A 22,946-nucleotide genomic window follows, 5' to 3' on the forward strand; every position below is an offset into this window, starting at 1 on the left:
CCAAAACCAAACCAGTAATATCAGTTTTTCAACTTTTTTTACCAAATCAATCCAAATCTAAATGGTTTGGTTCGGTTTCTTGCTTATTGGTCTGGTTCGGTCGGTTTCCAACGATTAACCGATACCATGTTCAGCACTACTTATTTTTCTCTTGATTCTGGTAGTTATTCAGTAAAAAATTAGAACGCTGGAACCCATAAACATGGATATATATTTCAGGGTTCCTAGCCTCCCACTTTTATTAGGATTTTTGTCCAATTATTTACTTTTCTAAATGGTCTAATACCATGGCGTGGATCAAGCATAGCCAAGTTGTCTTAATTGTGGCCACTGGCCAGGCAATTTTTACTGACCCTTATTCAACTCTTATTTTATGTGTGGTAAGAATACGTATATCAAGTGCATTCAGATTTCAAATTGATATTTTAAGGCAAGCCACTCCCGCCATCACCTGCATGATTCCCAAACAATACAGTGAACATGCATACAATAACAAATCCGATGTTTTAAAAGTGCTCGCTAACTGTGCACTCAGAATACATGATAACACTAGTATATCTGTAAAAAAGGTGATAAAATATGTGAAACAGAAAAAGAAAAAAAATCAGATGGAGAGGTATTCTGTTCTTTTAATATCAGTGCTATTTTTCAGCTTTTCATTAGGGACTACATCAATTGATCCCGGAAAATTTCTTCAATGCCTTAAACTCCAGTCTAAGACGGGTTTCATACCAGTTTATACCCCGACGAGTTCAAGATTTTCATCAATATGGCAGTCAACTGTGCACAACATTAGATTCATAACATCCACCACTCCAAAACCCGAGTTTATAATTCTTCCTTCAAATGAATCCCATGTTCAAGCATCTGTCATTTGTTCTAAACAACATGGAATTCTGATGAAAATTCGGAGCGGTGGCCATGACTACCAAGGCTTATCTTCTATATCTGATGTCCCGTTTCTGATTCTTGATCTGTCTAATCTCCGGTCAATTAGCGTTGATGCTAAAACTGCTTGGGTTCAATCTGGTGCGCTTCTGGGCGAACTTTATTACAGAATTGCAGAGAAAAGCAAGACTCTTGCGTTTCCTGCAGGGGTTTGTCCAACGGTAGGTGCTGGGGGATCGTTTAGTGGAGGTGGGTATGGTACTTTGCTAAGGAAATATGGACTTGCAGCTGATAATGTCATTGATGCTCAAATAATCGATGTCAATGGGAGAATCCTCGACAGGGAATCCATGGGAGAAAACTTGTTCTGGGCCATAAGAGGAGGTGCTCCTGGGAGCTTTGTCGTCGTTCTTTCCTGGGAGATCAGATTGGTTGACGTTCCACCGACTGTAACTGTTTTTAGAATAGAGAAAATGTTGAGAGATGATCCGGGTTTCACTTCACTAGTACATAGGTGGCAAGAAGTTGCACATAATCTTCCCCAAGAGCTCTTAATTAGAGCTGCAATAGCTCTAGTGGGCACCGAAGAACGTAGAACAATTAAAGCTTCATTCATCTCTTTGTTTCTTGGTGATTCTAATAAGCTCTTAACTGTGATGAAACAGGGATTTCCTGAGCTGGGTTTAGAGAGTAAAGATTGTACCAAAATGAGTTGGATTCGATCTGTACTCTGGTACGCTGGAATGCCAGACAACGGAACTTTAAATGATCTATTGAACAGAACCCAATCAAAGAGGTTTGCTAAGGGAAAGTCTGATTATGTGAAGACACCCATTCCGGTAGTCGCATTGGAAGGGGCATGGAAACTACTAATGAAAGAAGTTCGGCCTGTAATGACAATGCATCCTTTTGGCGGAAGGATGGATGAGATTGCTGAGACTGAGATCCCTTATCCACATAGAAATGGAACTTTGTTTCAAATCCAATACCTGACAATATGGACAGAGCAAGGGTCGGAAGAATCTGAAAGGCATATAAACTGGATGAGAAAGTATTACGAGTATATGGGTACTTATGTTTCGAAGACGCCGAGGGAAGCATACATCGGTTATAGAGATATTGATTTGGGTGTATCAAAAAATGGAACAGCAAATTCCTTGCAAGGTAGCGCATGGGGAAGTAAATATTTCAAGAGCAACTACAAAAGATTAGTTCAAGTTAAAAGGAAAGTTGATCCAGAGAACTTCTTTAGAAATGAACAAAGCATTCCAAGTAATTGACTATTATGAGTAAAGAAAATAGCACAATAGTAGATGTATTATATTCTTTCACTTTTTCTTTTCATGTATTCATAAAGAAAAATTGGTCCCTTGCACAGCAAAAGTTAGCCCAGTGCTCCGTAAATCAAGTAAGTAACTGTATACAGGATAAGAGAAAGGGAAAAAAGATGAAAAATCAGATGGAGTAACACTAACCTGTTATAAAAATCAATCTAAAATTAATCAATTTTTAAAATAAGACTTAAAATTAGTTTCGATGGGTACTGTCAGAACTTTTCTTGTTATGATGTACTTCTAAGAGCACTCCAGGTGTTTGATTTTATGGAGTTAACTTAGAAACTAATTGCAAAGCCATTATATAACAGACCAAAGGAAAACTAAAATAGAGCCCGACTGAAGGACTTTGAGAGTAATGATAACTCACTGTACATGCTACAGCTTTGAGTAAAGGGAGTTGCATCTCCCTCTTTCCCCACATGAGCTGCAACCTTTCCCCATGATACAGTCAATAAGCAGACCAATTGTCATTCTAGATGGAATACATGTGGGTTCACAATGATGTCTGGGGCGACGCCTTCGGCCACGGCATATCTTCTTGTGCGCATATCATGCCCACAGTTCCTTTCCGACCGTGCTTCGTCTCCAATCTGAGGTATCCTGACAACTTCATCCTTGCTTTCAGAAACCTGAAACCATCAGCTAGCATTGGTTTAATTGAATGTGTACATAACAATTTCCAACAGATTTAGTACATTTGACACAGTAAAGTACCTGATCCACCATCTCAGTTTCACTATGCTCCATGCTGGTCATGTGGTCGCGTCGTTTGTAATGGAAAGCTTGTCCTTGTTGAGCATCTTCCCGTGCAGTGGGAGTGGCCTTCCAGTAATGACATCTTCTCCTGAGACCCTTGTCCCTTAGTTCAGAAAAGAAAAGCTTTATTCAGATCATCAGAATTAAATGCCATTGCGAAAATAATGAAGCGATAGCCTGACATATACTAACTGGAGGTGCAAGGCTATCATAATCCAATGTCATAAGAGCCATTCCCTGTTAGAGGATGAATCATTCATCTTATTTTTATGAAATTAGGACTTCAACAAAAGAACAAACATCAAGAATAATCATCAAGACAAGCAATGAAAACCCATTTAAGATAATCATCAAGCAATCAGACCAACAACAACAGAGCAATAAATAGCATAAGCCCTAGAATCAAAAAACCCATTTTACAAAAGCCCTAAAATTAGGAATTTTTCTAGACGTATCAAAAATCCAGAATGAAAATGAAACTAAAATGAAGATTCTAGCATCAAAATCTCACCTCTAGAAACAAACCACCTTCATCTTTCCATCTTAACCAGTCTGAAAACATCAAGAATTAATTTCTTACCTCTTCAAAGCGGTCCTCTAAGTCTTAGGTCATTTGATTAAGTTTTCGAGGAGTGAATGAGCAGTTCGTAGAATGCTAAAGAATTGCGAACAGCCTAAATTGAAGAATAAAATTCCAATTCTGGGTTATTCTCAGGTGGGGGTAATTCTGAAGAGAGCACCTGGAAGGCTGGAACAACAATTTGAACACCTGCAAAGAAGAATAGAAGTGGCCAAGTGGGGGAGTTGGTCTCTAAGAATTAATTAGGAGTTGTGACGCCGGGCAGGGGTGAGCATGGGCCGTTAAAAGAAAATTTGTTCAACTCATGCCCTCTCCCGTCTAGGGGCATAAAAGAGAACATTTGGTAATTGCAACTTGATGACTAGTTAAAGTACTAAGAAGACGCGTCGATTCAACGAAAACCAATGAATCCAAAGTCCAAACAAACAGCACCTCTCCTCCCGCCCCTCACCCCACCCACGCCCCTGGCCTTCCCATTGGTTTCCCAAAAGAGGAGTCACGACTCACCAGGTCCATGGGGTGTGAGGAGTGTCTCTTACAAAACGCTTGACTAATGTTGACTACGACTGTATTGGACCATTGCGACGTTCTAAATTTTCAGTTATTGATAGAAGCATCGGATGTTTTCCGAACTGACACATCCATTCCATCCTTATATAGTGCAAGAATCTTGCTATCATTTCAATAAGTTTTTTTTTTTTTGGATTATCTTTTCATCCGCAACAATCTTGAACCCTAAAAAAAAGAGGGTAAGATGGATATTTTCAAAACTAGTGAAGCGTTAAGAAGTGCTCTTACAAGGTTTGAGAAATTCTCTCAACATGTACTGGATCAAAATGTGAGTATCATTGTCAGGTCTTGTCATTCTAATTTGGAATTTTGATTTCTTCATTCAGTTTTCATAACCCGCATTTTGTTGTTTCTTGCGATCAGTTTGATGAGAAACAAAGAGTTTTTGCGAAAGGGTTTCTAAACGAATATTATAAAGAACTGCTTAAATCCCATCTAGAGGTACGTACATTTAACATCTCGTGAGTTTCTTTTAGTATACATTGGCTAGCTTCTTCTTCTTTTGGTCTAAATTTCTGGTTTTCAAACAGAAACTCGGGGCCCAATCAAGATCCTCCACTCTGATTGTCGAAAAACAACAACCAGATGGCATGATGAGACAAAACGATGTTATAACTGTGGTAAAATCAAAAGGTTAAAAAAGACGGCAATAAATGTGATTACGGAACTAAATGTTCTACGAAGGTTTAAAACTAGTAATTCAGGGGATGAATCTGTTATTCCCAAAGAAAAAGATGAAACACTGAGCCAGAGAATTAGGAGGAAGATTCGGCAGATAAAACACAAATATCTGCCAACTCTGAGTGCCATACCAGGGGATGAACATGTTATCCCAAAGGACGACGATGAAACACTGAGCCAAAGAATTTCCAAGGACGGAGATGAAACACTGAGCCGCAGAATTAGGAGGAAGCATCATCGGTATAGAAAGCACAAGTTTCGGCCGACTCTGAGTTCCATACCAGAGCATAGTGTGGTCTAGATTCGATCGTGATAGGATTGCAGATAGACGGAATCCAAAGATCAATTCAAGCAAAACAGAAGAAGACCTCCTACTGCAAATAGACGCAATCACAACTGTCAGAAACATAATGCATCAATATTAAGGTGCATCCAGACATGTTTTATAAATTTCCTTGTAAGAACAAAGTTTTCATGTAATTTGTATTTCTGGAATATTTGCCGCCACCCTCAACTATTTGGAAGAATTGAGTGCGCAGTATATAAGAATATTCATTAACAAAGATCATTTTTTCAAGTACCTCTTTTTTCAAGCAACAAATACGTATAGTACACAGTGAATAGCACGAACCCATATCTCCAAATTTGAATTACAGAAAAGAGCCTATCTACCACTCCTTACTGCTTATTGTAATCGCTGAATAACCAGAAAATATCATGACATTAAGCATATTCATCTAACAGTGAAGTATCAACCTGTTACTATGTACAGAAATCACGAAACTGGTGGTGACACAAAATTAACTTGTAATGAACAGATAAAAGAAAGCAACCAGTGAAGGACTTCTAAAAGGTTGAGCGTCAACCAGTGAGCCTGTTACGAAAACACCCTATACCAATTACTCTTTCGGAATTTTAGTTCTAGACCAATGAAGGACTGCTAAAAGGTTGAACGTCAACCAGTGAGCCTGTTACGAAGTCTGAGGATTGCAGCAAGTAGACACAACATTTCAAAAAAAAAAAAACTGTAGGAACTTTACCTAGTAGTCTGGCGCTGGACCTGGTGCTAATGGTGGTGCTGGTGGAGATTTAGCTTTTTGAGCATTTGTAACACTCACCACTACTAGTAAAACAACAGCAGCAAAGAAATTCTTGAAAACCTGCATTTTGGCTTAAAATCTTCAAACTTCCTGAGAATAAGAAGAACGCAATCAAAATTCGATCCCAATCTGTAAAACCTTAACTTTAATAAAGATTTGTAAGTTGTGGGTTTTATTAGAACACCCAAAGCTCAAAATTCCGTCAAAGTTCAGAAACTCTAAACCATCAAAATGCCTCGAAAAGCACAACTCATTATCAAAACGGGGCCTTAATAATAATATCTTAGTACACATAAGCTAAAATTCCATTGCCAAATCGAGATCTTCTCTTGAAAAACCAATTAATCGCAAGCAGCAGCACAGTGAATAATATTTCTGATGAAACTAGCACGCTGTCAATGCCATTAGCGAGCTGCAGTCAATGCAATGATATTGAGTGATCTTTATTCATTTAATAAACTAAGCAGCGTATAGTTTGTTCTATTTATATTGGCTTGTTGGCCAGTAAAATTCTGAATCTGTACACTGATTTTTAATGAATATTATCAGAATTAGTGAGACTCAGATAACAAACTCTTTTGCAGAGATTTTGTATTATGGTTAGTGTTTCCAGAAGAGGTTTTTTTCCAAATTTTTATGGAATTTTTAACTTTCCCTAATTTTTATGTAAGAGAAAAAGCATGCGAGCCTTGTATGCTGGCGGCGCAAACCTCAGCAGTCAAGGGTTTTCACCAGATGAGTTATATCCAGTGGCCGAAATATTAAGGGAGAAGCTCAATCGTTCCAGGTGGTGTGGGTGTTAAGACAAATAGGTGTATGATCAGAGGTAGTAGGTGCCATGTGCTTCACATTTTAGTTAGGAAAAGTTGAATTCCAGGCATTGTTTTCTAGGGCTCTATCTAATCTTTGCTCCATGAGATGAATTCCATTTCTCCTATTAAACCAAATAAAATGATAACCCGAAAAGCCTAAGTCGAGTAAACCAAGGTTGAACACATCTGCCTCAACAGAATTTAAAGGGTGCTGGTTCTGTTTTTCTTCTTCTAAGGCTGGCTCTTATGGCCTCCAAGATCCAAGATTTTTAACTGTAGAAGTGTCGTTAATCTGTGTACAGTTGACAGGATCCAGAGTGAGTGCGGCGTTCAGCTTGGATCCAAGTTGGAAGTATCCAAGGTACGCAGTTTGAAACTGCGTATAGAAAAAGCATTACACGCAGTTTCTATCAGCGTATCAAAGAATAATCCACGGAATATTCTTTTGCACGCAGTTTCTATGTGTGTGGCACGCAGAAACAAACTGTGTGTTCTTTGTACGCTGTTACAAACTGCGTTCCTGTTTTATATTTGTTCGACCTTTTTTTCCTACACCCGGTTTACACGGTAATGTTAAACGACGACTTATTTTCGTATACTTTCTCAGATTGAGCTTTGGTTAAACATCGACCATTATTAATAAATTGATATTAATCTTAGGATAACATCGGGTGTTATTAGCACAGCCCAACTCTATAGTTGCAAACACTAAGACGACTTAACTTAGGCAGTTACCACCATGTCATCTACACACTGTTTTTCACAACAACTTCGGATAGAAATCTTGTTATCCTTATCAACACACTGTAACGCCAAGATTTTGTAAGGGGGATTTCATTTATAAATAATAATAATTTTTTTCTATAAATACACTCCATCAACCACTCAAAGAAACATGCCATCAAACATAAAACGATCCTTCAAATTTAGCCGGTCAAAAATGAATTCTAATTGCAAGGGCAAACAAATTGTGCGTGTAGAAGCAAACCAAATTTTTCCTGTGTTTCCTTGATGACCACTCAGCCATGCAATGCCCTTGGATGTATTCCAAGTGCCCGCAGAGAGGTTGTACGGGCATCAAATTGTTACTAGAAGCGGAACCTGGAAAAAGTAGGTACCTTCGTTGCCAGTTCGATAATTGTCGTGAAGAAGCTCAGTGGTTGGAAGACGCAATCAAGTCCAAAGATGATTAACAAAAATCAAACACATATATTAATCTATGCACAATGAACATATGAATTCCTACATTCACATTCACATTCACATGACATTGAGGTATGCACAATGCTCATATGAAAACCTCCATGAAAATGATATTAACAACATCAATTCCACCTCTACAATCATCTAAACATCAACTCAAAACAATAATTGAGTTAATCATCAAACTAATTGCAAAATGCTCTAACGAAAACCTCCAACAAAAGCATATTGACAACATCATTTTCAACCATACAATCCTCTCAACATCAACTCAAAACCACAAATGAGTTAATCCTCGAACTCTATGACCAATGCTCAAAACAAAATTGTTGACATGCTTTGTAGTTTTACAAATTTCAAATACATTCTACAAACCATAAACACAATTAAATCAATCTATCAATTTATGAAACAATCATAAATTTATGTTTCACCCAAATTAACCCCAAATACTATAAACCCTAAGTTCACACACATTTCAATTTATTTGAAATCAAATCAAATAATTTCCTACTGCTAAATAAAACTAATCAACATGAGTCATTCAATAGCTTCGAAATCACTCCATTATAACTAAAAATTAAAACAAAAAATCAACTAAATCAATCAAAAATAAAACTACATACCTAGTGTGGATTTGTTGATGAAATGGCATAAAAACACCACCAATAGTTTCCCCACTGCTCCTAGAACAAACCATTGTAAGCTTGCCGCTACTTAAACACAAAAACGGCTACAATCAATCCATGGGAACTGATTTTCTTTGGGTGAAGGTTGAAGAACAGGAGAGAAAGAAAGAAAAGAGAAGAAGGGTCGCGGCTTCTGTTCGATTTAGGGTTCTCTAGGACACGCAGTTTCGAACATCGCGTGGACTGGTCAACACGGAGTTTGGAGCCGCGCATTTGAGTTTTCCGATGTGTTGCGCAGTTTCAAACCTCGTATCCACTAGGAATTTTGGATCCCCATTGTTGCCCGGTGTTGTGTTTTGGTGACGTGGATCCAAAATTAAGCTTCAATCTTGACTACGATTAGACCCAGCCTAAAGGCACAAAATTACAATCGCCTACAATTAACCAAGGTATGGTGATGCAACTAGCCATTTGTTTGATCAATTTACAGGAATTATATTTAAAACATCTATACTGGTCACTAGGGGTGTCAACGGGTCCGAGTCCTCCCGGGTATCATTAAATCCGGACCCGCATCCTATTTATAAAGGTCGGGTCCGGTTCCTAAATTTGTGGACCCAGAACCGGATCCGTTTAGTACCCGGGTACCCGTCGGTTCCGGGTACCCATCGAGTCTAAAAAAAACTATTTAAAAAATCTTAAAAACTTAATATATTTCTCTTTTTAGCTTGGATTTAAGTAATTTTTGTAAAAAATTATTATTATTTCTTATGAATGTACTAAATAAAGATTAAATGTAAGAGAAAAAATTTAAATGAATAAAATATCAAAGCTAAAACTAGAAAAAATACTTATAATTTTGCTAAAAACATGAATAAAAGAATGAATAAACGGGTACCCGATATCCGCGGGTACCCGTTTGGACCCGTTTAAATTCGGGTCCAATCGGGTAATTACCCGTCGGATCCTAAGTAGCTAATGCGTCCAACTTTAGGGTCCGGAACCGGACCCTAACATACCGGGTCCGGATCCGGGTAATGGGTACCCATTGACAGCCTTACTCGCCACCATAAAAACATGTTAGAACCCAGAAATCAATATTATTAACTCAATGTTTTTCCAAGCAAGATAAAGACCACCAGCACTCCCTCTAGGATGAACAGTACAGTAATTTGGTTATTTGGACTACTCATGATAGCATAGCATGCATTTCTGACAATTTTTGTTTGATTTCCGAAAGAATTTATAAGGATTCCAGCAATGAATTTCCTTTAGGCTATTGATTAACACCACCGATTCTTTCCATTGGCCAGATTTTCCAAAACAAAAAAATGAAAAATTGGGAAACTTTTACGAAATGAATACCAAAAACTACGAAATATGAAATGCACAGCGAACATATGAATTGGTTACCAGCAAAACTTAAATTGCACATCAACAGATAACATATGAATTGCATCCTAAGTTTTATGAGATACACATCAAACAATCATGATTTGGAGATCAACATTATAATTGCATTCGATGGAAATGTGAACAGTATTTGAGATTTAGGTTTACCTCAATCGATTGGAGTCAGAACAGTATATCCTTGTTGTTAAGCAAGAGCACCAGCACAAATATTTTATATTTATGACACTAGTGCATTGAAAAGATCTTCCAGTCCCCGAGTGGATTATCTGAAGGTTTTTCATTTCCAGCAGATTTTTTCATTTTGAATGGGATCGTGCGTGGGTATTGTTTCGCCACGTGTCTACTTTCTTTTCTTTCGTAATGGGATGTTGGAGAGAACTATACGAGGATAAGGGTCGAACACCTCCAGGGGCAGTAAAGTAAAATCTACATTGGATTTACGGGAGGGGCGGAGAAACTGAGAGAAAATTTTATAAAAAATGATAATGGAAGAAAACAGAGGAAACTGTGAATTCAACAATCTACATTTTGAGTAGCTTTATAATGGATCTGATTCAGTTATTTTTTGAATCATTGTGATGATTCGCCAATCATTACAATGTTATCAAACATTGCCATGCTTCATTGAAACATTGCGACTCTTCGTAATTTTTTAACACATCTTTTTAATAATAACGATGTTAATATTTCTGATTATATTAATAATTAGAAAATATTACTAAGGTTTTAAGCACCTCAGAAAAGACTACAACAACTCCAACAAATTGTAATATCATCATTTCTTACATTCGAGACTCGTTATCGCAAGTGCAAGTAGTCTAATGTTGAATTTTTGATTTTATTCCTTTCTCAGAATCCTAATTTTGTTTTGTGTTGTTTGTAATCGGTTGTGGTGATTAATAGGATGAAAGTGAAAGACTGATAGGATCCTGGTGTTGGTATCCCAACAAAGAAAAGGGATTCTAGTCTTTTTAGACAATGCTGCTACACAACTTGTTCACATGTAATCAGGTTTTTTCTTTATTAATTTAGTCATTCTGAACTGATGGAATGATTTAGTTTATGGTGTGTCCGTAATGGTAGAGATTCTTCAAGTTTAGTGTTCTAGATTTTCATTTGGAGCTCAGGTTGTTGTCCTGGAAACTCAATTTGTATGTTGTTACTTGTTGCAGACTCCCTGTGGTGATATTTTTTTGCTGAAACTGCTTTGAAAAATGGGCAAGAGAAAGGTGAAAGAATGTGTCAAGTGTGGCAAACATTCTGAGGATTAACTCAGCCCTCTTTGTTGCAATACGTGTGCGAAGATAGCACAGTAAAAATGGTTCAAGGGAGACTGAGGAGACAGTCTATGGACATGTTCATAATCAGAATAAATCAGATAAAGCTTATACAACACAGCGGGCAAATAAATCTGGAAAGGCCAATGCTTGCAGTGGAAAGATCTTTGTCACTGTCCCACACTGGCTGGAAGAGAAAAATTTTGATGGGGCGTTTTTCGAAGGGGCATAGGGACAAATGATATGTTGACACATGCATTTGATTTTAATGAATTCTATTTCCAAAAATACCAACACCAATTAAGAAAACAAATTTTCTCTCCAAAATTACACTTCTTCTATATTTTTGGAAATATAATTTATTAATATCAAATGCAGGTGTCAACATATCATTTGTTCCTCGTGCCCCCTTCAAAAAACGTCCCATCAAATATTTTCTCGTGGCTGGAAGTGACCCTGAAAGGAATCAGGGAATTCTAGTAGGAGAATCCCCTGAAGATAGATTCACATGCAGGCAATGGGGAGTCCACTTTCCTCGTGTTGCTGGAATTGTTGGACGGTCCAAGCATGCTTCACAACCCATTGCTCTATCTGGAGGAAATGCAGAAATGGAGAGTCTCTACACAGGAAGGTTAATAAAGTGCTCATATGCATGCTTCACTACTATCGACCTTTTATACTTGCTTTATGTATTAGTGTTGATCAGTTTGCTCATATGCTATTTCATTTTACTGTTGAGTTGCATTGATTCTTTGGTTAATTTTGATGAAATATTTGTCTGGCAAACAGTGGGGGCAGAAACCCCAGTAATAACAAACGCACAAACAAACGTCAAAAGTTTGAGAAACCCAATGAAGCCTTGCGTGTGAGTTGGAGGAAAGGATCCAGTCTGGGTTGTTGGGTATGATCTATACTTAATCTAAGTCTCATTTACTGGAAAATTAACTTGTTCAACGTAGATCACTAAATGTGAAACAATTATAATTGGTTTGATGTTAGTATGCCAAGTGTCATTTTATGCCACTACTTCCGCTTATCTTGAATTGTGAACTATTGACCCTAAGTCAGTATGCTAGCCTCACACAACCTACCAGTGCATTATTCTTAAATGGAAATTTTTAGCGCTTACTATACTAGAACATGTACCTTTTGCTCTACATTCTTCTTTGGTGTAGATGTTTGCATGCATTCTCTTTCTAATTAGGAAGACTAGGCCAAGACTGTATCTTGGTTCAAGTACGCAAGAGTATCTAGATTTGGAGTCTAGAGTCCATAGTGATGTCTACTTGAATCAGCTTTAAAGCCATTTTAACTCTCGCTTCAACTCTCAAATCAAATGTCTTACTTTTTACTTTGAAGTCTTTCATACGTGTGATTTACAAATCTATCTCTCAGGAGGAAGAAAGTCGCTGGAACTGGAAAAAACCTCCATCTTCCAGTAAAAAACCTGTGGTGACACATAATCCTGAAGACTGCAAGGGAGCCAGGAAAGAAGGGGATAAGGCGCAGAATCTGTCCGTTAGAGATAAGTCTCTTTCAGTTTCTGGTCATGCAACTATGTGCATGGAGATGCAAATCACTTAGCAGACTCATCAGCTAAGTATGCAAGAACTCATTTGCTTTGCTTTCACTGGTACAACAATACTCCTGACTGGGTTTCATACTTGATTCAGCAGGATAAATCCTTCCTGTAGTTGTTTTATTGAATTAATATATTTATCCTTTCCTATTTAAAATAATTAAAAAAAAAAAAGATAAGTCTCTCTCTCTCATACCTCAAATCTTCCAGTCATGGAACACCTATCTGTTGAGTGCAATAGAAAAAAAAAAATTCCTTTTCCACCGGGATATCCTCCTTTTTTACCACGTTCTAAATACGGTGGAAAATCTTGTTGATTAACGAATTGTTAATTTTACTTTATCTTGCTGTTAAGATCTAAAGGCCAAACTTAATCTGTCATAATCCAACAGTTGTTGCATTATCTTATCTTTGGTAGAAGATCTTTTAGAATAAAGTTTTGGATTCATCGACTTAATTTAGGGTTTAGGTATGGTGATAGACTTGCAGTATAAATAGTTATCATAGTTACACCTAAACCACAGTATAATCTTTACTAATCAACTAAATGATGGTATATCCATGGGAATTCGGTGGTGGAATTATCACCCTTATGCTCGAGCATGATGATATTTCCTCTCTAAACCATGTAAGTCTTCTAGTTCTCTCTAAACCATGTAAGTCTTACTCACGTTAATGCATTTGTTAATTCTTACTCATCATTTGTTAATTAATTTGTGCAGTTTCTTTTTCTTGTGTTGCAGGTACCAGATCGGCTTCTAATTCTTGGAAGGCTCTGGTGGGACGAGACCATCCCAACAGCAGTTACCGGTCCATATAATCAAGGTATAATATCATATACTCTCATCTTGTAATTCACACACCTTCTTGATTTCCTGTTGGTTTTAAAGTCTAACAAAATTTGATTTTATGCTGACAGGCTATACCACAACCTGTTTGTGAGATGCCATTGGGTGCAAATGCAAAGGAGCGCTTGCACGTACTCAATTGTAGAAGAAGGGGAGGTTAAGTTAAGTAAACTGGATGAACTTCTCACACAAACAACGAAGGAGCTCCACGAAAGAGAGAGGAGACCAGGAAATGTTGCCATAAATCCAAGTGTTTGAAACACTTGGATTTATGGCAGCCTTTCCTAGTCTACCCAGTCTCCGGTTCTTGTGCAAACGAATCTGGCAACAGACTTCTCTGTGCTCTGTATTTTTCTTCTTCCATGTTTAGCTTTGTCTAAACCTTTGTTCCTTTGTTTTACTTTCACCGTCTCTGGTCATTTCAATTCCAATGAATGTTTATTCTGCTGGTGCTATCTTAGGTCCTAATATAACCATTTTTTAATTGAAGAAGATAAGGCATGTTCAATTGTGAGGTTTATATGCATATTTCCTTCCTTTTAACCGAGATTAGCAAAATATTCTCGTAATTATTCATCCACGCAAAAAAAAAAATAATCAGAATTTCTGAATTGATAGAGGTTTAATAGTAATCAAAGAGAACAATATGCCAGTTTTGCATTACATCAAATGAACTAATGTACTCAAAACTCCTTTACCACTAATGACCGAAATGAACAGACAGTAGGTAGCCTTGTCAGAAAAAAAATTCTCGCGTTCTTGCTAAATGCGCCAGATGATGATCGCTGCAGGGATCAATTTCTCACAAAACAAAAACATACATATTTTTGTGACGACCCAGCTGCTGCAGTAGCCATAGCCAGGGTAAAGCTTTCTTTGGTTTCTGTATCCATGACAAATGAAGCTAAGCTAGTCCCAACAACCTCGCCTGATGATTGTGAATAAAAACACAAATGCAAGTAACATGTTCATCAGTCAATAGATGCGACCCGTAAAACAGTGAAGGTGGATTAGGTGATGATGATTTCATGTTCACGGTTGAGAGTTTATAAGGGTAGTGGTTCATTATAAAGAATCACAAAACTCCCTAGTCAATTTTTACGCTAGCGTGTTTGTAAGGATGGGCAGCTTTATTATATGTACCAACATGAGAGGTATATGACAGAGTAATACTGGAAAGTGCACTGGAGCCAACTTCCAGGCCCTTTTGGTCATGGAAAAGACTATTGTCATTCTATGTTTGACATTGATTGACATACATACTCACAAAATTACATGTACAGAAGGAATACAGGATAAGGGTCGGGAAGCTGGAAACAGAGGTTATTCTGTAAGCAATATATATTGTTTTGATGGGAACGGAGGCCTAGTGATATCAACATGTGCATGTTCTATTGGTTCTTAGATGCAATGCATCCTCATGATACTGTAGTAAATTTCATTAAGGGCAAGTTAAGCGAACTCACAGGTATTTGTGTTAGAAGCCACTTACGACAATTAGCGCCAGAAGAAATGACCAAGGGATGATTATGCTCCTCAGCAAATTTTGACACAACGCACCGACCTGATTTCTGCTGCTTTACCATGATCACTGCCTTGCACCTTTCGCTTGTAAGTTTTCTTGGTTACCTATTCCTACTATGTTTACCTTTGCGAAAACCTTCTTTGTTACAAACAAGTCGGCTGCATATTATCTTTGCATCACGCAGTGCCCGGCAATCAACACGCATGACAAACTACACCCAGAAACTACCAAAATCAAGAGAAAAAAGTATTTCAAATCAGTAAGTAATTCCCGTGTTATTCAACATTAATGGAACAAAATAAGGAAACCCAAATCAAAATTTAGTGAAAAATGACACGAAATTAAGCATCAAATTGGTTCTGCTTTTATTCAAAAGAAATGGGATTGTTAGAGAAAGATTAATATGCAGTTAACTTACTCTTGGATCCCTTCTTAGTGCCAGTCACAAAGTAAAAATTGACTGTGTTTTGTTTTCTTACAGTTTGACAACTAATTAGAGACGGGCGGTCTATCCTGGCCCGATTTACATGATGCAGTAGTAATTACTTGAACTTATAAGTGAAGGATGATAATCTCAACCTTTTAAATTTCTTAAGTTCAAATTTTAACCATTTCATTCTCATTTTTAAACATGAAAATGTGTTTGAATGTAAGTAAAGTAAATGCTTGGGGCTGTTATTTTATAACTGTAGTACTACCAAGGTTGGGAAGGTGGACATTAGCTTTAGGTATACAAAAATAGTAGAGAAAACAGTTGGATTAGTACATATTCACAGCCTATTCAAAAGTAGATATCACCGGCGTCCGGCAAGTTGAAATTATGCATAATTAACGGATGAATGAATGATGAACCCAACGCCAACAGTAAATCAAAGATTCCTTTACCTTCTTCACGTCACAAATTTCATGAGAGTGCTAGCTTGTTGAGAACTTTATCAGTCTGCTCCCTCTCCAAAAGAGCCTATTCTTTTTCCTTCAGCAACGGGGAGAAACTAAAGAAAAGAGATGGAGGGAGGGAGACAAGAAATCAGCATGCAGTCATAAGTTAATTCCCAGAGAGCAAAAGAGGGGAAAAATGTTCAACAAAACAGTTTGTAGTTTTCTCATATACATACCTTTTGGAACTTGCCAGGAGTCCAGGATGCTTTGGAGGTTTCTCTCCTGGTAGTTTCTTGTCAAATTTTCCTGCACTAGCGGTTGAAGTTGCTGCCATACCCGCGGGCCGGGACACTTTCTAGCTCATGCTTACCAACTTTCTTTTGTACAGATTGAATTCCTGTAATAGGTAATGATGTTGCTGAAAGTTGAACATGGCCTCGACACTGGATCCACGTTAAAATTTGGTGATATGTTTTTTGAGCATTACCAAGCCTATGAGAAAAACAAGTAGGTTTGCAACATAAAAAGTTGATGATTTATAATTACAAGACATACTCATGTTAACAATGTTATGAGTTGGCAAAGCACCAACTTTAGCAGCTTGCTTCAGATTCCGTAACCGGTTCTTTCCGTTCTTTTCAACACGCTGCTTTTTTTCTGCTTGTTTCTTGGAACACCATTAGCTAAACTATTAAAATATATCGACTTTGACTTCTCATTTGTACGGTTAGCAAAAACCAATTACCAGATGCTAAATAGACTAGAATGAATTTTTTTTTTTGGCTAAGCTAAATCTGTCCTACAATTAAGATACTCTGAGATTAAATTGTTCCTTGACAATTTTTTTCATTGTTTTCTGCCTTTCAGGCTAACTTTATTGACTTATGGCTTAAGAATCAAAGGAACACCTGCAGTAGTGACTTCAAACTACTCCAACAACATCTTGCAGACAAAATACACAATAAAGATCCCCCAAAACTGTTGAGTAATCACTCTCCAAAACATCTTGACTATACCATAATTGAAAAAATTGAGAACTAATCAGTAACTACATAATTTAAGATGTATAGTGTACCATCTGTCATCTTGGCCTCGATGATGGGAAAAATCTTTATCATCATTCACGCGATCATAACCATGGCGACACTACCATGAATGAGTCTGTTCATCATAGACAACCTTATCTTTCTTGCGCTTCTTAATACCTGCAATAATCAGAAAATCACATTTCGCATATCAGGCACTGTCTAGGAAAGATCTAGATTCAAAAAACACGGCATTCAACTATTATTAGTTCTATCGCAGGGACAATGACTCAACTTAATTCTGCAATTTATAGACCTTAATTAAGATTGGATAACAGACCTTTTGTTTTAGCAAAGGTCTCCCAAGCGGTAGGTGGTATACCTCTGGAAGCTGTAAATAACAAAGTAAAATGCACACATCATAGTAGGTCAGCTGACAAGTCTAGCAAACAGAAGCTTATTCATCAACAAAAACGTACCGGGTTTTCCTGGGCAACCTTCTGGTTGGTGCAGGAGAAGTAACTACAGGACCATCTAGATCTTCTCTTGTTGGTATATTAAAAACATCATTAGAAATTTGCTTTGAACTAGGTCAGTCCCCCTTTGCATAAACCAACTGATTCCTTACTAGTAAAGCTTTCTCATAACTTGAGAATCCTCAACCGTTGGAAGTTCACAATCAGCTGAAAAAGGCAAAGTAATTTGCTATCACATCAACCAATTTGCATTAGGAATTGCAATTCACATTATTGGACAAAAAGTTAGCTTGATTTATATTCAAAACCCACGTAATAAATTCAACCTGCGAGTGACCAGTAAATCCAAACCCAGTGTAGACCTAGATTCTATTAGTTGTCCTGGATATAAAAATGAAACCTTTACAACCAAAAATTCTACCAAAATCAAAAGAGAAAAGTGTTTAAATCAGTAAGTTCCTCTGTTAATTGAATTAAAGAAAAAAGGAAACCCAAACCAAAATTTAGTGAAAAATGACATAAAAATTAAGCATCAAGTTGGTTGTGCTTTAATTCAAAAGAAATGGAATATTCTCAGTGAAAAATTTATATGAAGTTAACTTACTCATGGATCTCTTCCCACTTCCCTTCTTAGTGAAAATTGATCGTGTTTTGATATCTGGTTTTTGCAAAGAAAGAGTACCGACACAATGAGTCCAGAAGTCCTTTCATTTTACTTCAGTGAAGGAGAAAGGCGGCAGAAAGCCAGAGTCGGAGAGACTGTTAGCTTATCCTAATTTATTTTGTTTTTCTAAGAGAAAGGATAAAATTTTCATTAAATTCATTAAAAAAATAGAAACAATGAGCGCCTAAGCGATACAAGGTGGGGGAGGGAGATAATAAATAAATACACCAAACGGCTTAACTTGCAAAAGCAAGGCTAAAAGAAGAGGCTTAAACGGAGTGGATGGCCAAACAAACAAGCAAGAAGAAGAAGAAGAAAAGACTTGTCAATAGTGACCAAGGATAGCGCCTCTTAGTTTGAGTTCTTCGCCATGATTTCATTGGCGGCCTGACAGTCTGAGTTGGTGGCCTATCCTTGTCTTCTCTCTGTCGACGAGATCCAACGTCCTTCCGTGTAGAAGCAATTGATCCGCCGCCAATTCTCTGTTTGGAAATTAAAATTTTAGACCATTTTTGCCAATCCAGAAAAGAAAAGATAAAGCCTGACGAGATGTTTGAATGTTACCTTTAGAATAGGAGATCGTTGAAGCAGTTGTTTGAAAGCATCGTCTAAAACACCCATCAACATAAGTTTTTCATTCTCATCCTAATTAAACACCAGAAGCAACAAATTTAGTGCGTTAACAAATAAAGAAGCAAAATTTCAGTTTCAGAATTAGAAATGGCAATGATACTCACAGTTAGAGTCGGTACTACTCGATAGGATTTCTCAAAAATGCCAAGAGTTTCTATTAATGATTCAATATTTTCTTCTAACGTATCCATCTAAATAATCTCTTCTTCACGGTTCAGTATTTGAAGATTGTTGCAGATGGATAAACAAAGAATCCAAATTAAAAAAATATAGTGAAAGTGATAGGAAAATTCTTATACTATATATAGGGATCGAATGGTGTTAGTTCTGAAACATCGCAATGTTCCAAGAAAGTTGTCAAGAGTTTTGTGACCAACAGACGCTCAACCCACCCCATGGGATCATGAACCCTCTGGGCACCAATGGGGGTTTGGAGGAGATGCGACTGTTGAGGTCATTCGTTTTCATCTTCCACTAATAACAACTACTACTCCAAAACTTGTTTCCCCTTCCCTTTCATCGTGCATTTCGACTCAATATGCCCAAATGTGAAACAATATGTACACCGCAACGGTTTCCAGTCGTACTCCAAGTTGAGTAGATAATCCATTCCTTTGATTGAAATAAGCAAAGTGTCTAGCAGTGGTTTACTAGAAACTACTTGTATGTAAATCCTTGCGTAATGCAGTCGTTGTTGCTTCAAGGTGGTCTGATCAGCACATATAGGAATTCCTAGTGCACTTCCGACTTTACTGAGAAACGACGAATTCCAAAGGAAGAGAGGTAGATTATAAATCTTCACCCATACAAGAACAGATTTCAGCATTTCAACTTTGTCAAATTTCAGTTTCCAATCCCATTTTCGGAAAATCAACGTTTCACCCTCGATATGCAAAAGGCCTGATGTTTCTAGAACTCGAATCTTATCTTCATCAGAGCTAAACTGCAACACAAAGTGTCCGTTCCCAATGAAGGACACTGAATAACCATTCCCTTCAGAAGCCACATCTGAAGCTTTTTCTATTGCTTGACGAAGTACATCTTCATCCACCTCTTTGTCAAAGCAAAATGCTCCACTTTCACTCACAAAACATCCAACCAGGGAATTCTTCCATTTATTACAACCAACCTTCAGTTCTTCGTCTGAACATTCAATGTAGTACTTCCCTGCCTCAAAATGCGGTTCAATATACTTGAGTTCAGCTTTGTCCCCCACCTCAGTGACATACTCAAGGGTTGAAGAAGTTGATGCCTTGGCATTTGATATAAAAGTCTTCGCTGTTGAAACATTTGTGTCGATCAACAACCTCGAATCGTCCCTATCTTCACTAATGGAATCATTTACACGAGATGAAGTATAGGTTTTGTCTTCTTCATTAGATGCACCGGGAGAGGAAAAAACTTGAATTGCATCTTTCCCTCCCCCATTGTTTGGATCATTTGCAACAGAAATAGAATCACCACAAAACACAGTAGTACAGATATTGTTTTCCTGCTTTGGTGATGCACGACTTGAAGAAAGAACTCCTACACCATCTTGCTGTTCCTCACTTGTAGAATCTTTCGCATTCGATATTAAATCGCGATATTTGGAAAGAACCAAAGCCTCACTTTCTAGGTTGGTAGAAGCATTACCTTGATGTGTTACCATTTCTGATGTAGTGTTGTCTATGTAATTATCTGAATATTCAATCATGCTCATCTCATCGGAATCGACTCTTGACAAGTCATCTGATTCTATTAGAGTAGGAGCTTTCATTGTGGTCTTTCCCTCAAGAATATTCACCACTTCCAACATACTAGGCCTCATCTCAGGAGAATAAGAAATGCATAACATTGCCAAATCTAGCATCACGCGAGCTTCTTTGACTGAAATGCCTGTCCTTAAGTTTTCATTGATTAGTGAAATAAGATCTCCCTTCTTTTGTAAAGCTACGGCCTACAAGAATAACAAGCCAGAGCCTTTAATTAACCTTAAGTTAAATGTATTTTTAAAATGAGAGTGAAATTGTTAAAATTACAACTTACGAAATCTAAAAGGTGAGGGCTATCATCTCCCAGCTTGTCTGAACAACGCTTGCCACTAATAAGTTCAAGTATGACCACCCCGAAACTGTATATATCTGCTTTCGCAGTTAACCTGCCACGCAGTGCATACTCTGGAGCCATATACCCCCTGCAGAGAAAGAAAGTAAGTAAGAGCTCAACTTAGAAATTAGATAACACAAATTCTAAAACAAAAGACATTAAACCAGGCAGTACGAAAAATGTAGTCTTCTTTTCTCACATGGTTCCTGCTATGCAAGTGCTGATGTGTGTACCCTCTTCAAGGTCGAGCCTAGCTAATCCGAAATCAGCTATCTTAGGATTAAGATCTTTGTCTAATAAAACATTTGAAAGCTTGATATCTCTATGAATAATTCTGAATGCTGCTCCTTCATGTAAGAAAGCAAGACCCCTCGCTATCCCAATGCAAATTTTAACTCTAGTTTGCCAATCTAGTCTTTCCTTCAAATTTGGCCGCGAGCCTTCACAAAATTTATCCAACCATTTCATCAGTAAGAAACGCAATACTTAAATTTTAAGAAACTGAGTCGTCAAAGATTACCGGACAGTGCAGTTGCTAGGCAACTATTCTCCATGTACTCATATACTAATAGGAACTTGTTATCCACTGCACAATGCCCGTACAATGTGACCAAATTTGGGTGTCTCAATCTAGAAATTGTGTTGATTTCATTGAGATATTCTCTCTTTCCTTGCTTTGAATTCGAAGACAGATTCTTCACCGCTATTGCCGTCTTATTTGGAAGAACACCCTGCAGTCATCCAAGAAACTCTTTAGTATTATTGTGGTTGGACAGTATAAAATGCAAGATTGAATCTGCATATATGCACAAAGCTGTGAAGTAGACACCTTAATACCTTATAAACTGGTCCAAAACCACCTCTACCAATCATGTTGGCAGGACTAAAATTTTCTGTTGCCGCTTTAATCTGTTTGTACTCGAAACACCCACTTTCGTATCGAATTTGCTCTTCAAATTTCATGTGAAAATTAGTTAAAATTCATCACATACTTAAAATTGCTTACTTCTAATGTTAAGTTTAACAAAAAAAAAAAAAAAAAACCTCACCTGGGTCAGATGAGAATTGCTTTGTTCTTCTGATTCTGACCATATTCCAACCATTCTTCTTCTTCTTCTTTTTCATTTTGTTTTCAGAAGTCCCAGCACCACCTTCATCAATTCTATCTGAAGAATTGAAAATCTGACTGAATTCTTTCATCCATCTAACTGAAAAAAATACCTTGCTTTCACTTTTTGGCTCTGGGTATTTCAATTTCAAGACAACCCAAATCAGTTCATACACCAAAATGAATGTCCATGGTTCTAAATAAGTAAATTAGCTTAAGAGAAATGTCTTACCTTCTTCTGGTACTATTTTGGGTCCTATTATAACCATTTTTTGATCGAAGAAAAGCCTCACAGTCAATCCAAGTTCAACTAAAGAAAGACAGCAACAGTTGTTTCGTTCTTGTCTGGTTTTTTCAAAGGGACTGCTCCAATTTCAAAGCGATGGTGATTAATGAATGAAGCTTTCAACAAACAAAGAAAGAAGAAATTAAAGAAGACTACTGATATCATCAAGTTCAAGTCTTTCTAGGACACTATGACGAGCATGTGAACAAGAATGAAAATAAGACATTTTTATTAAGGACATTCTTTGACGCGTAAAAGTTGAAGACGATACCAAGAGAGGATAAGGCAAATACGGGCCGACAAATTAAACAACAGAAACATTTTCCGGTAGCGGACTCTGCTAATGGGACACGAGCACACAAAACGCCTGAATATGCTTTTCAGACTGTATTTTTAACAGTCCTATGTTGACACCCATTAACCAGGTATTCTTCTTCGGATTGGTTCAGCAGCTGGAGAGGGGATCCTTCTACTAATGGGTTGGTAAAAGGCTGAAGTGGTCCCCCACGTTACCAGTCGGCCGGTATTTTTATCGCTCCGTAAAGATGGTGAAAATTTTATGCAAGTGCATAATGCCTTATTCCCTTGG

At 37.5% G+C, this 22,946-nt stretch overlaps 3 protein-coding genes and 1 long non-coding RNA gene across 16 annotated transcripts; 2 read left to right on the forward strand and 2 right to left on the reverse strand.

The window, feature by feature from the left end:
* The first annotated feature begins 437 nt into the window (after positions 1-437).
* LOC113340878 (berberine bridge enzyme-like 26) lies at positions 438-2,418 on the forward strand. The gene has a single exon (XM_026585928.1). The coding sequence runs from the start codon at positions 456-458 to the stop codon at positions 2,166-2,168; it is 1,713 nt and encodes a 570-aa protein (XP_026441713.1). The 5' UTR covers positions 438-455; the 3' UTR covers positions 2,169-2,418.
* Positions 2,419-4,765: 2,347 nt separating this feature from the next.
* LOC113341064 lies at positions 4,766-10,232 on the reverse strand. Of its 8 annotated transcripts, none has more exons than XR_003355760.1 (5): positions 10,117-10,223; positions 8,554-8,966; positions 5,853-5,972; positions 5,394-5,509; positions 4,766-5,186 (listed from the first exon to the last, which is right to left on the reverse strand). XR_003355760.1 is itself a non-coding variant. In XM_026586097.1 (2 exons), exons 1-2 carry the CDS (start codon positions 8,625-8,627, stop codon positions 4,832-4,834), a joined length of 429 nt encoding a protein of 142 aa, XP_026441882.1. In that variant the 5' UTR covers positions 8,628-9,209; the 3' UTR covers positions 4,766-4,831. The 8 variants fall into 8 exon arrangements, 1 of the variants encoding a protein (XP_026441882.1); XR_003355755.1 differs by having other exon boundaries at positions 5,853-6,002; XR_003355758.1 differs by lacking the exon at positions 5,394-5,509.
* Positions 10,233-10,844: 612 nt separating this feature from the next.
* Positions 10,845-14,193, forward strand: LOC113340805. Its single transcript, XR_003355652.1, has 6 exons — positions 10,845-10,972; positions 11,142-11,877; positions 12,036-12,147; positions 12,642-13,453; positions 13,569-13,650; positions 13,745-14,193. It is a non-coding gene; the product is annotated as an uncharacterized LOC113340805 (long non-coding RNA).
* A 77-nt stretch (positions 14,194-14,270) lies between these two features.
* LOC113340986 (serine/threonine-protein kinase BLUS1-like) lies at positions 14,271-22,735 on the reverse strand. 6 transcript variants are annotated; one of them, XM_026586028.1, is made up of 16 exons: positions 22,629-22,735; positions 22,304-22,434; positions 22,013-22,204; positions 21,801-21,913; positions 21,484-21,694; positions 21,163-21,403; positions 20,904-21,051; positions 18,980-20,814; positions 18,807-18,887; positions 18,183-18,724; positions 17,582-17,785; positions 17,443-17,493; positions 17,153-17,282; positions 16,314-16,569; positions 16,084-16,190; positions 14,271-15,422 (listed from the first exon to the last, which is right to left on the reverse strand). In XM_026586028.1, the coding sequence occupies exons 1-8, from the start codon at positions 22,676-22,678 to the stop codon at positions 19,363-19,365; spliced, it is 2,538 nt and encodes an 845-aa protein (XP_026441813.1). In that variant the 5' UTR covers positions 22,679-22,735; the 3' UTR covers positions 14,271-15,422; positions 16,084-16,190; positions 16,314-16,569; positions 17,153-17,282; positions 17,443-17,493; positions 17,582-17,785; positions 18,183-18,724; positions 18,807-18,887; positions 18,980-19,362. The 6 variants fall into 6 exon arrangements, with proteins under 6 accessions (XP_026441813.1, XP_026441812.1, XP_026441814.1 ...); XM_026586027.1 differs by having other exon boundaries at positions 16,314-16,744; XM_026586029.1 differs by having other exon boundaries at positions 16,314-16,520; positions 16,633-17,282.
* Between the last annotated feature and the right edge of the window lie 211 nt (positions 22,736-22,946).

Source organism: Papaver somniferum, unplaced genomic scaffold (genome assembly GCF_003573695.1).
Source record: "Papaver somniferum cultivar HN1 unplaced genomic scaffold, ASM357369v1 unplaced-scaffold_24, whole genome shotgun sequence".
NCBI lineage: Eukaryota > Viridiplantae > Streptophyta > Magnoliopsida > Ranunculales > Papaveraceae > Papaver > Papaver somniferum.